Source organism: Ambystoma mexicanum, chromosome 6p (genome assembly GCF_040938575.1).
Source record: "Ambystoma mexicanum isolate Mex_15411 chromosome 6p, UKY_AmexF1_1, whole genome shotgun sequence".
NCBI classification, from domain to species: Eukaryota; Metazoa; Chordata; class Amphibia; order Caudata; family Ambystomatidae; genus Ambystoma; species Ambystoma mexicanum.
The window spans coordinates 345499505-345512473 of record NC_090935.1 but is presented as its reverse complement, the minus strand read 5'-3'; the positions used below and the strand labels follow the sequence as shown (position 1 = coordinate 345512473).

At 44.4% G+C, this 12969-nt stretch overlaps 1 protein-coding gene across 4 annotated transcripts in view; it reads right to left on the bottom strand.

Annotated features, from left to right (window-relative positions):
- The window catches only part of DNAJC21 (DnaJ heat shock protein family (Hsp40) member C21), a 705789-nt gene that overhangs the window by 385611 nt on the left and 307209 nt on the right, over window positions 1-12969 (bottom strand). For all 4 annotated transcript variants that reach the window (XM_069627111.1, XM_069627112.1, XM_069627113.1 and 1 more), the window contains exon 5: window positions 4287-4591. In XM_069627111.1, the coding sequence (XP_069483212.1) occupies window positions 4287-4591 (305 nt within the window). The remainder of the gene's footprint in view (window positions 1-4286; window positions 4592-12969) is intronic.

Sequence of the window (12969 nt, the reverse complement as noted above, 5' to 3'; positions counted from 1 at the left end):
ATCCTTTGATTTGCGGTAGGGTTTCCTAAATCTTTTAGTCTTCTGATATTAAGACCTCAGTAGGGACCATTGTGGAGCCTAAAAAAAAGTCAGGGGGACCCAAGTAAGATTTTGACCCTGGTCTATTTCCTGGCACATTCACAGTTGAAACTGAAGTTCTCTTTTTTTAACCTTTATTTACACATGGCAGAGAAACATGACTTAGGTATTAGCATAGGTTATCAGCATGTCACACAATCCATGGTGATACAAATATCATAGTTTAGTGAGACGTCCTGGTTACCTTGCAAGTAGAGTATTGGAACCCTTTCAAATCTCACAGGATTGATTCCTTTCACCTTGCCAATCTGCCTTGATAAAGACCCTTTGGGGTTGAAACACGTGTCAGCTGACCCTCTCTCTACAGACAATGTATCTAGACTATGTTTCAATGCAAATAAAAACACAACTATAAAAACCACAGCTAAAAATGTGTTAAGTTCCTTCTTATTTCAAAGGGTCCCAATGCTCTTGTTGCAAGGTAACCAGGACGTCTCAAACTCCTTTCTCAAGAGGTACATCTTCCAACCTGTAACCTTGCAGAACCAAATAGACTCTAAACAAACTAATCACCAAGCCCAGCACAGGAGTGTTCAGTACCTAGAACCCAACCGTCTTCTGTGCAGATCACAAAATATCATAGATCTCGCAATGCAACCAGTACTTTCAGGACGGGGGCCTAATAGCAAGTGCGTGATGATGTCCAGGGTTACCATTAGACCATAGTTATTACATACATCACTGGGCTCATGGCAATTGTCTTTGAGCTAGGTACATTCGTAATCCGTACCATATAACTTTGGGCTTAGATGTACTCGGCAGCATTCCTATATAAAGGTCTTCGCAAGTTCTGAGCCCATATCAAATCCGTCAGAAAATTTTTACCCAATGGCAGGACAATGTCCCACCACCTTTTTAATATGTTATGTTTAGCAATCAAGCAGCCTATGTTGAGAAAGGATGAAGGATACTCCGTTGGTTGCATTATCAAGTTGTATTTAACAAAGATCTTGTTGAATGTTTTATATGGGGTTGAACTATGGGGCTTAAAAATGCTTTCTAAATTGGCACTTCTTAAAAGATGCATTCTGCGGAGAGTCCTGTGTTTGGGCAGGACCACGCCAGCAGAGTTCATCTTGCTGGAATATGACATGAACATCACCACCAAGATCCTTCACTGCTGTGCATGCATGTATTGGAAAATAAAGAAATCGTCCCATGGTACATTCGATTGGGCACTGAGGGATGTCCTACTGACCAAGGCTGCCTTTATGCAAACCAGTGTTTGCATTATTGCAAACAGTGCTCGACTGTGGACAGATAGGTTCACTTATGATGTACTGGAGCTTTCTCACTCAGGATTTAAGAACAGAATACTGGAGAGTCTACAAGTACATAGTAGGGAACAAAACATAGTGACACTGTAAGTAAATCTATTGCTGCAAACACTTTCTAGGTAACCACCTTATTTGGACTTATTTAAGAGTAAAAGTTAACAGAGAACAGACGTTTGAGCATGTAAGAGCACAGCTTTGTATACCAAGGATTGAGAGGCTGTAGATTGTGTGGTGATAATCCTATGGAGACAGCAACATATCTATTGATAAGTTCCCCCGCTTTAAGCACTGTTAGGAGAAGGTGCTTAATGTCGTGGGGCAAACATGAAGAACAAAATGCCAATAGTATCTGCGAAATACTCATGATTGGTAAGGACAATGGATGCATCTATCGTTTGAGGAAACTTTGGAAAATAATCAAGGCAATTTTAAGTATTATTAATTTTGAATTTTTTCTTTTCTGTTGGTAACATCTTGACTTATTAATTTACTTTTATATTGAAATGGATTCTTGATGTTAACTTTCTGTCAGATTGAAAATGTATTAAAAGTTGATTTTTACATGAACTGTAAAATAAAAAAATAAAGTGTCTGAGTCGCCTATCTGGAATGTCCCACCATTGCCCGAATAGTGCACCCCTGGGGAAACTGACGTTTTCCACAGCAAGCCAACAGCCGCCAAGGATCTTGATATTTGGAATGGCCCAACGATGAGGGGTCTCTGAAAGGTGAAGATTACACAGGCATAATTCTCGACTTTTACCGATGATGTCAGTGATGCTGATTATGCTGCTGAAGTACTGAATGACCCATATGGTGTCGGATCTGTGCACCAGAAGAAGAAACTTGAATCCTAGCATTTTTCGTTAGGCCGTGCCCACCCCTTCCAAGCCGAGGTGTCGGTAGTACTTTGATTTAGTAGCCTGCTTTGCTCACCTACCAATCCCCTCTTTATCCTACACACGCCAATAAGGAATATTCTGACAATCTGGCCACTCATCAATGGCAGTATAGAAGACATACAATGCAAACTGTCTGGTTGTCTTTTCTGAATGTTTTCCCACCATAGGAAGAGCATTTATCAAAAAAGTGCTGCCATGTTGCTGAGGCAAAAAGGAACAACACGCTAACTGCCACAAAGTAAAGGCAAGTTGATAAGAAACATCTTGACGTAGTGGACTCAATAAGATATTTGGGAATCTCTTAACAACTCACTTTGTGAACATCATTGGAAAACTGATTTGACAAATCGTATGATTCAATTAAGTATTAAAGCTCAGTTGTTAAATAAATCCTACAGGAAATTTACTCTAACCCCGATATTGATATTCTACTCTCAGAAAGTAGTTCCGGCAATCACTTTCGGATCAGAAGCAGGTTGGAGCATTGATGTTACATTTTGGCAGAAACTGGAAGGCATATTCTGGCGGCGTGTCTTGAAGCTGCCAACTTACATCTCAATGATCCAGTTAAGATATGAGCTGTCCTTAATTTCCTTACATGCGGGAGTCATGTGGAAATCCTTGATGGCATTCCGGAAGATGATTACTACGCCCATTGCACCTGCTTATCAGATTTTTTCAACAAGACCTGGAACAGGTAAATCAAATCTTCTTGAAGAGTGGAAACATCGCCTGGTACAGATCTTAGCTTGTGCTGAGTTGAATATCGATGATCTGATAATGAGACCGCAATCAGTGAAAAAAAAGTTTGAAATTGCGAATTGGATACAGAATAATGAGCTACGGCTTAAGATGGCTTCAACTTTGGATTCCGGAATAGGTGAACACAAGCTGGGTGCTCCATGTAGCTACCTAATAAATTGCCCGTCTAGACATCACCGTGAACAGTTCTTGCAAATTTGCCTAAATGCTATAAATACTAAAGCGACGCTGCGGCTTCGTCATCTAAAAAAAGTAACTGATGATAAGTGTCGCTTTTGTCTGAACGAAACTGAATCCATAGAACATCTCTTAACAAAATGCACGAAGCTTACGTCAAAACGAATGCTGCACCTTGGAAACTTTAGTCCTGTAAACTCAAGAGTCTTGAGACTGGTGGTCATATGCCATGGCTGGCAATTCCGTGAAACTATGCTGTGCGATAGTTGACTTTGGGGACTCATTAGAATTGGAGGCAAATGATTAACTACAACATCTTAAACTAAGATGCTGATGAGTGATTGAATGTTGGCACTGGCTGTTTCCTTTCCTTTTTTTTCTTCTTCTGTTGTCTTTTTTTTTAGGAGGATCACTGTGATCAACTGTAAACAAATGTTGTAATAAAAGTCTGATGCCACAGCGATAACGCTGTGACGTTTCAGACTGACGTTTCAATAAAAAAAAAAAAAAATATGTAACGAAAAATATCAAGAAAACCTCCTTAAAAAAGGAAACGTGGTTAGTGAAAACAATCTTTGAAAGCCTCCAGGCATAATTGCTCCAGAGCAAAAAACTGTAGACAAAAAAACTTTAAAAAGGTAGGGCTCCTAGTCAGTTTACCTTCTTTATCGTTTCCCTGTGATTGGAAGTGCAGGGCCTACAAGTAAACCAGAACCAGTGTGCTTTTTGGAGCAATAACCGTTTTAAAGAAAGCAAAAAGGTCGGCCATTTATTTTGCATTTTGTATGAGAGATTTTTCTTCATTTAAGAAACCTGTTATAAGAGCTTTCAATGTTTTTGGAACATCAAGTTTTATGGAGGAGAATTTAAGTATCACAAAATCAATGTTTGACACACACATTGACAGTTCCAGTAATGCACCCCACCACATAGAATATTTCCTTAGAACATAGAACACAGCGATACTTCAACCTTTTCAACAAGGAAATTATATTAATAATTGCGTTTTGTGAATAATACACATAAATAAAATGTTGCCTCCTTAGATTTACTGCTACAATTTACATACTTGGCTTGCTGAAGTTTCTGTTGCCTTCGAAGTTCTTCAACCTTCTTAGCCTTTTCTGCATTCTGTTCTTCAACGAGTTTCCGATGAGCTTGCACTCTCTTGTCTCTCTTGCGAATGAAGTCCACAAGCTGACGTACCAGCTCACTTCTTTCCTTTCTTGCTTTCTCTCGTGTTTTCTTATTCTCTTTCTCCATAGCTCGCTTTTCCCATCTATTTGATGCTTGTCGTGTATCATACTCCTCTTTCCAAGCAAAATTCTTCTGAGTACAGAAGCTCTGCCAGTGTGCATAAAATGCATGGACCACCTACACGGCAATAACAAGTTTGATATCAATCATAAAATTTAGAAATGCAATTATTGTTACAGAAGATATTATTAAATGAAATCATATAGCTTTATCTACATACAAAAATGAAAGAACTAAGATTGTAATTGCAATATCAAGTCTAGCACACTAATGATGCATTCATTTGTATCATACATTTTTATAATATAAAACTAACCACCAAATCACGTAGCTGCATTTTGTTTTTATGAAATTAACCAGGGCTGGCCATAACAAAGAATCCTTACACATGATCGTATTGTTCAATGACCCAACAAAGGAAACTACCATAGGAAGAAAAAAGAGCAATAGCAAGAAGCAGTTTATTGCAGTTGCTTTGAAAGGATTGCAGCATTTTAAATGTGAAACATAATATTAAGGAGTACGATTTTATCCACTTGATGAAGCGATTGGTCCTATGCCCTACTTTGTGAATAAGACCTCAAGCACCCAATGCGTAATTGTACCCTTTTCTCTTGCCTCGTGAGACTTCATTTCAGCAGTCGGAGCCCTTTTCATAATTACATTTCCCACCATTAGCTCTGTCTAAAAGCTAAAGCTGTTTTCCACCAGCCCTTGAAGGGGAAATTACTTTCCTGCGACTGGCTCCCAGTGAAAATAAAAGGAGCAAGACGTTTCTTTTAAATTAGGCAGTATAGCCGGTGTGTTATTTAGCACCAGCCTTGGATCCAAACCAGATTACATTTTATGACATATCAATGTTTCTATTGGGAAGTGGCAAGTGTTTGGAGAGATTTCCTTTTTTCAGAGTTCCCTCCATTGACATCAAAGGAACACCTCAAATATTTGCAATTGTTTGATTGCTGTCCTGGCCATTGAATGTAGGAAAGGAATTCTGCTCAACCTTCCTTGTTTAACTCATCCGTTTTGTGGCACTGGCGCCAGCCCCTCAGGCTATTGGTGCAGGGGGACCCTGTCTCCTTTCATGAAATTCCTTGTTTTTATGCTGCACACATCAACTTCCTGTGAAGTGTGGCAGGGATACTTTGTGCCCTTTTTACTTTTGGTAATATTTGTGTTACTTTCAAAATGTTAAAGTTAGGCTGGTGTAACCGGGTATTCATCTACAGCGTTTGTTTTTCGTGGGTGACCTTCAGCAATTTACTGCATAATGACTTTTAAGTACCATATAAGGGTTCCTCGTCAGTGGCCATGCCACGCATTGTTTGCCCTGTCCTTTGGCCTTTTGGCATTCTTCCGATTTTCTCAGGTCAGGTAATACTATGTAAGGAACGCCCATTCCAGGGTAAATCTACAACTTTCCTGAGCAAAGAGACTGTGTGAACATCTGGCTGCATGCGTGGGCTGGAACGGTTTGGTCCCTATCCACACTGGCAAGCTGTATGTCTGTTGCTGGCAGATATGGGGCAAGTGGCTGTCCACGACTAGAGAGCCCTTGCCAGTTTGAATGATGCATATCCTTTCCATCGGAGGACTGGGGGCTACCGGTCTCGAATTTAGGACAAAGACAAAAGGAAGATTCTTCAGCCATTCTTCAGATTGCTGTTGGAGCCCAGACTACTACGAGCAGCTCTATCCTGCTGAAGAACCATGGATGACCACCAAAGACTTCCAGCATTGCCTCCAGACAAGTCTCGGCAAACCCCTGCCTCACTGGACAGATCTCCTGAAGAGCCTAACCAGTGTTTGGCCCTTGGGTTGGTAGGATCAAGCAGCCCAGACGCCTGCATGCCAATTCGTCCCTCTGAATCTTTCAAAAGTGTCCTGGGACCATTATCGTGGACTGACCCGCTATGTCTAGGGCCTCTACTGTCCCGAGTTTCACCATGGAACTCTGCAGGTCCTCCTGCAGCTGCTGCTCTCCAACTTGAAGAGGGGCCTCCTAGAAGTAGTTTCTTTGTTGTCACCATGCAAAGCTCCTGCTGCAGCCCGATTTAAGTGATCTTTGCTTCTGCCCACTTCCATCATATAATGGCGGTCTATTGTCATGTTGGCTCTTATGGTTGTCTACATCTTGGGGTGCCTGTGTCGTCCAGCATCAGGAACCATTGCATCAGAGTTCAGAATCGCTGTTTAGCTGGGCCCAATCCAGATATAGGCCTTTGCACACACGAGCCCTGCCCTCATTGCAATGGAACCAATGATAGAAGCGCGACCAGCAAATCATCTAGGAACAGTAGGGGTGGTTTAAAGTAGAGTACCAGAGACAATACTGACCAGATGTTTACATCCCTCCCCACAATGATGAACGGGCGCAACATCCTGGCCATACCTAGCTGTGATCGCTGGAGTTCTGGCCAAGGATTATCCCTTGGCTTCCCCTAGAGTGGTAGGACCTGACATCTTTTAATTACTTTTGTTATTTCATACTTGGAAAGTTTTACTCATCTGTTCGCTTTGTCAAAACTTGTTTCTCCAATTCTAAAGATTCTCGACTCCCTACAAAGGTTTCTTCTTAGGACACGTGACTCCTAAGGGCAGATGGCCTAAATACCTTAGCGTAGAAGGAAATTTGCAGTGCTAAGGGCTTTCTTTTATAAAGGCAGGGTAGTAGCGTTTCAAGTGCTATTTCAATACTTGCCTTGAATTTCTAGTGTTTCTAAATTACTTGTGTTACAGCAAACAGTTTTTCTGTGTTTCTGAATTGAATCATATCCAACTGTTTAAAAGTAAAGTGTTGAGTTCTCTCGTTAGGACATCCATGATGAATATATATAAAAATATATGTATTTACTACTAGTGCAGTAGTAATACTTACCTATTATTTCGATTGCATAGTGTGTATACAGGCCTAATAAATAGTGTATTTTTATACTTTACTGTCTAATTTGATTTGAGTGCTCTGTGTGTGTCATTTTACTATTAGACTACCCACAAAATGCCTAAAGTTATCTTGTGTTAGGTTACTAGCCTTTATTATTATTTGTTTCAATCCATTTGCATTAAAACTAAAACAACCATGTTTTAGTAACATAAAACTGAGTACAATACAATTCACGTCACCGACTTGCTTTTACTAGGCTTTATGCAATGCACTGCTGTTATTTCCAGGGTCTCCAGGCGCTCTTGAGGATCTGGAAGAGAATGGGTGGGTTTGATTAGTTGGGAAGAGGGACAGGCAAGATTGCAATGCTTTGTGTTCAGGATCCATATCGGAAGTACCTGAGCTCTGCGTGCTTGTAAGGTTTCTAGGTGAAAAGTGTAGGAGGCATTGGAGGCTTTTTGTCCAGAGGTGCGGCCTCGTTCTAATAGAGTGGGTGTGTTTTGGCCAGGGGCCGAGCATGTTGGTTGTAGTTAGATGTGTACCATTCTGATGTTCAAAGTTTGAGGGGAGTTTTATTTATTTTTTAAAGCTGAGAATGAATGAGTGATTTGCCCTTGTGTGTGGAGAGTAAGATAGAGAGAAATTGAGGGTTAGTCAAAAGGTAGGAAGTGTTCTTAAGGTTTACGTAGTGCTTACACATGATTGGCTTTGCTGTCAGTGGCATTGGTGAGAGGTATTTGGCTTTAGTGGGTAATGCCTGAAGATGCCCTGTGATGAAGATTAGATATTCTGGGAACAGGGAATGCATTCTATTATTCTTTTGGCGGGGCCTTCGTGCAATGTCTGCGAGTAGTGGTAGGTTCGTAAGTGTTGTGGGTTATGTTCTAGGCCTACATTCGGGAGCTGGTATGGCGCTCCCTTTGTGTCTGCCCATGAAAGTCAAACTATTGAGAAGGGTTATGTGTGCTGCTTGATGGGTGCATGTTAAGGTTTGTGTATGTTATGTATTGAAGAGCCAGGGTTCTAGACTTTTCCTTACTTTCTGCTGGTCCTGTAGTGTGTGTATTTCCCTTTGCGGTGCGTGTTAGTGTTTGGATAACATGCCTTTCTCTGCAAAAACTCCTGGTTTCTAATAGACAGAGATTTCTTGATGTCTCAGATTGGTTGATGAGAGTGAGATTTTACTTTGGACCTTCAAGAACTCTGTGGGCGATGGAAAGGGCCTTCAGTGGATCCTTTTTTGTATTAGTAGCTAGAGCAATGTTCCGAGAGCCGGAGTTATGGGTTCCCTCCTATAGAGCCCTTGGACTAGTGGGAGTGGGACCAACTAGTCTCAACACCTCCAGGATCCAACCATGCAGACCGTAAGTGTCCATCAACCGCCCAGTGGACTGGCCAACTCACTTGTGGCTACCTCGCTAGAACAGTCACCGTTCTGCAGATGCACCTGGAACCTTGGCAGTCGCCAGCTTGTGGGTTGTGGTACAAATTGATCCCTCACGAATTTCAACTTCACATTCAAGGGATCCTGACCAATGGAGGCTTCTGCAACCGCTGGATGGAAGAAGCATGATGTCGCCTGTGATCGTTTTATGAGCCCTGAATCCGTGAATCGTGTAAATCTTCATCGCCAGAGGTTGCATCTGGACCAAACCGGAAGAATACTGTAGAAACGCAAGGGCCATCAACATTCCACATGCGCATGGACACATTACAACAAATACCTGCACCTGCAGTGCGAGGACACCTCTCACTGGAACCAATGGCGGGAAATCAAATCTCCATCGACCCACAGCACACCCATCAAGTCATCTGGGGAAAACGGCATCCAGGGAAGTAAGTAAACACAATACATCAGTCCCCCGTGCTCCATAGGATAACATAGGGAACAATTCCCTTCGTCTCCTACCTTCCATTCCACTGTCTTTTGCTCGTCGAACCTGGCTAGCCTACACCACAATTACTTACCTTAGTAACATTACCGAATATCTTCTTTATACTATCACCAACACAAGTAAAGGGGTGGGGGAGCACTGTGGCTCCTGCGACATTCTTAGGGATTGGACGGCTTAAGTTACGGAATTCACTTGTGAATTGGTTCCATCATTTACTGCATTATTTTACTTGCCTCTTTTGTTCAATAAGTCATTTGAATGCATTCATGATGAGTATGATGCCATAATATCACTTGCTAGTTTCCTTTTTCAATGTGTGTAGAAGGCCTAGAAAAAAATATAATTTGTATACACACTGTGAGGAATCTGAGGGCGTCTCACTTCTTTCCCCAATATATCCCCCCCAGGTGGCTAGGGAAAGGCTGTCACTATCGGTTCCTCACCCTGGGGGAGGATATGCGAGGGAGAATCACCTGGGTTGAGGAGACTTGGGGAGTGGGGATGAGGCACCCTTGGATGAGACACGGTATCCCACATTTCCCTTTTCTAATGAGTTTAATATCCCCCAAGCCTTTGTGCGTTACTACCAGTCACTTCCCTATCTTTCACATAAATCTCCCAGTAAACACCAGTCAGGTAATGGGACCAGGAAGAGACACACCAGAGTCATACATCCTCTCTACATCCCTCTTTATTGACTCTTACACACACAAACATCACTTTGGTACTCGGATGAGAAAGAGTCAAACATTGAAGAAGGGGGGGCGCTCGAGAGCCGACGACCAAGATGGCCACAGACTTCTAAGCTCTGTGGGAACGCTGGCTAAGGGAGAGGGCCGCAAGCTGCTTGTGCCCATTTCTGCTGTTCCAGCAGCATTCATTGGAAGCAGGAAGTGTCTCTCTCGGTGAGGTTGTAGCTGCAGCGGGCGAATGTTGTGCCTGGTTGGCGGATGAAGTGTCCAACTGTGGTCCCCCCTCGGCGAGCAGCGAGAGTTCGGATTGTGCCAGGGGAAGGTGACCGCAGAGGAAGGCCGGGACGCAGAGGCGTGCTGCTTGGGGGCCTATGAGCTGGCTGTGAGCTCCTGGTGGGCTGTGGGTACCAGGCGGCGGCCTGGGTGCAGGCCCATGGGGCGGCGCAAGGCACTGCTGAAAATGCTGTTTGGAGGCTGGGCATCACAGCAGAGCTGAGGCTCTGAGGACTGGGGTGCCAACCGTGCAGGCAAAACAGGGAAGGGCTGCAACCCCTGCAGGACTGGAACTCTGCCCCTGCGGTTGTCGGCCCGTGTGGTGAAGTGGGACGGATGGGGTTGCCCACCTGTTGTCAGGGTGGGTGCCCCCCATTGGGCTCAATGGCTGTCTGGGGTGGGGAGCACGCCCTGATCTGGGGAGGACCACTGGTTTTGACTGCTTGTGGATTTCGGGCCCCCAGCCTGTTAGGCAGAAACCTGTGCAGTTCCCTCTGGGACCACTGGAAAAGATTTAAGACTACAGGTGTTTGGCAGTAAACCCACTTGTAGCAGTCTGTACCACACAGATTCACTTGGTAGCTGCGGCTGAGCAGTCAGACTTCCCTCAAGAAGAGTTAGGCAGTATACAGAGTATTCACAATAGGTCAAACGAACACAGTAGAACAAATAAACACTGACCAGAGCTTGGTGTAAAAGAGATATAATTATTTATTTAAAAACCACATCTAGAAAAACACGCAGGCACTAATGTTAAGCAGTTAAAAACACGGTCACTAAAGGATATACACTCCCTTAGAAGAATATTAGAAAAGTCTCAAGAAAAGCCCCACTTCTTTTCAGACAGCGGTGAGTGCTTAACGCAGATGGCACTCTAATAATTCATTTTAAAAGGGAGAGAAAAGCAGAGTATAATTTGAAACAGATCCCAACACTTTCACAAGAACACAACAAGAGGGGAAGGCAAGTAAAACCATGAAGTTAGAGTTCAGGAGGCCGGATCCACTTTATGAGGATCAGAACGAAATGTGTCCAAGGTCACACGGTTGAAGTGCACAAGAGTCTTGCAAAGGTTCAAAAAGAGTTGGACCAAAAGAAAGGGACCAGTTAGAAGGTCAAGGCGGCCAGCCCAGTCCAGAAGGTTAAGGGATTATTATTACCTTGTAGCAATCTTTAGAAAGGGAGGCCTGGCGGACACGGTACCTTAAAGTGGTGAGAATACTCCAGCAGGGGCAGTTGTTCCTGGCAGCGGATGCAAGTCGGTGCTTCGTCCGGGGGAAGAGAGGATCTCGTCAGGGAGGAAGACAGGAGTCCGTTGCACTGCCAGGGAAGAAACCAGCCGCGGAGTTCTCAGGTAAAAGGAGCGGTCCTTTTATTCGCGGTCCAGTGGTAAGTGGCTATCTGGTTGCTGGGGTGCTTGAGACAGGCAATTCGACCACAAGACGTCCTGGGATGCGAGAAAAGGAACAAGTTACTTACCTGTAACTGTTGTTCTCCAGCATGGGTCTGGCATGGATTCACATGCTCATGAATATTCCCCGTGGTCAGGCCGGGAATCCTCGGTATAGAAAAAAATCAGTATCAGTTTCGTTTCTGATCTGTCTTTCTTAGTAGTAACCAATCACTGGTCTCTGGGTCATACTGCCCCCAGCCAATGACTGCCCACTCCCTAAACCCCGCCTCCGGCAGCCATCCTCAGATTTGGTAGCACGTAAAGTGGCAGTATGGCCAAGTGAAGAGCCGCAGGGGTGTAGGCGGGAGGGTTCGCATGTGAATCCATGCCAGACCCATGCTGGAGAACAACAGTTGCAGGTAAGTAACTTGTTCCTTCTCCAGCATTGGGTCTGGCATGGATTCACATGCTCATGAATAAGAGAATACCTAGCAGTACACACATGCACAACCACGGGAGGTGGCAACAGGCTCAACATTAAGCAATACAACAACTCAACATTAAGCAACTCTTACCTCCTCACCAGGCTCACCTTAGGCGAACAGGTTGCGCAGCACTGCTCGGCCGACCCTGGACTCCTCCCTGGAGTCCCGATCGACGCAGTAGAATCTTGTGAAGGTGTGCGTCGACCTCCACGTCGCAGCCCTGCAGATGTCCAGCAGGGGCACACCAGACAGGAACGCCGTGGTAGCAGCGATCACTCTGGTCGAATGGGCTCTCGGACTGCCGGGCAGCTGTCGGTTTGCCAACCGGTGACAGTGCATGATGCAGCCGGAGAGCTATCTGGAAATGGAAGTCTTGGAGAGAGCCTTCCCTTGATTCACAGTCCCAAAGTTCACAAACAGCTGTGACGTCTTCCCGAAAACTCTTTGTGCGGTCCACGTAGAACTACATCCAGCGAGTGCAAAGTCCTCTCGGCCGGCGACGAAGGCGACGGGAAGAAAACTGGCAACACCAAGGGCTCGTTGAGGTGGCAGTCCGACGGCACCTTGGGCATAAAGGATGGGTGTGTCCTCAGCACCACCTTCGTGTCATGAAAAGTCAAGTATGGAGGCTTGCAAGATAGGGCCTGGATCTCTCCCACTCGCCATGCGGAGGTGATGGCCACGAGGAAAGCTGTCTTCCATGACAGGAACTTCAAAGGCACTGAATGCATAGGCTCGAATGGGGCCCCCATGAGCTTGGTCAGCACCACATTAAGCTCCCACACCGGGGCAGGAGCCTTCACCGGCGGGAATGATCGGAATAGTCCCTTCATGAATTCTTTCACCAGGCGATGAGACCATAAGGACGCCCGT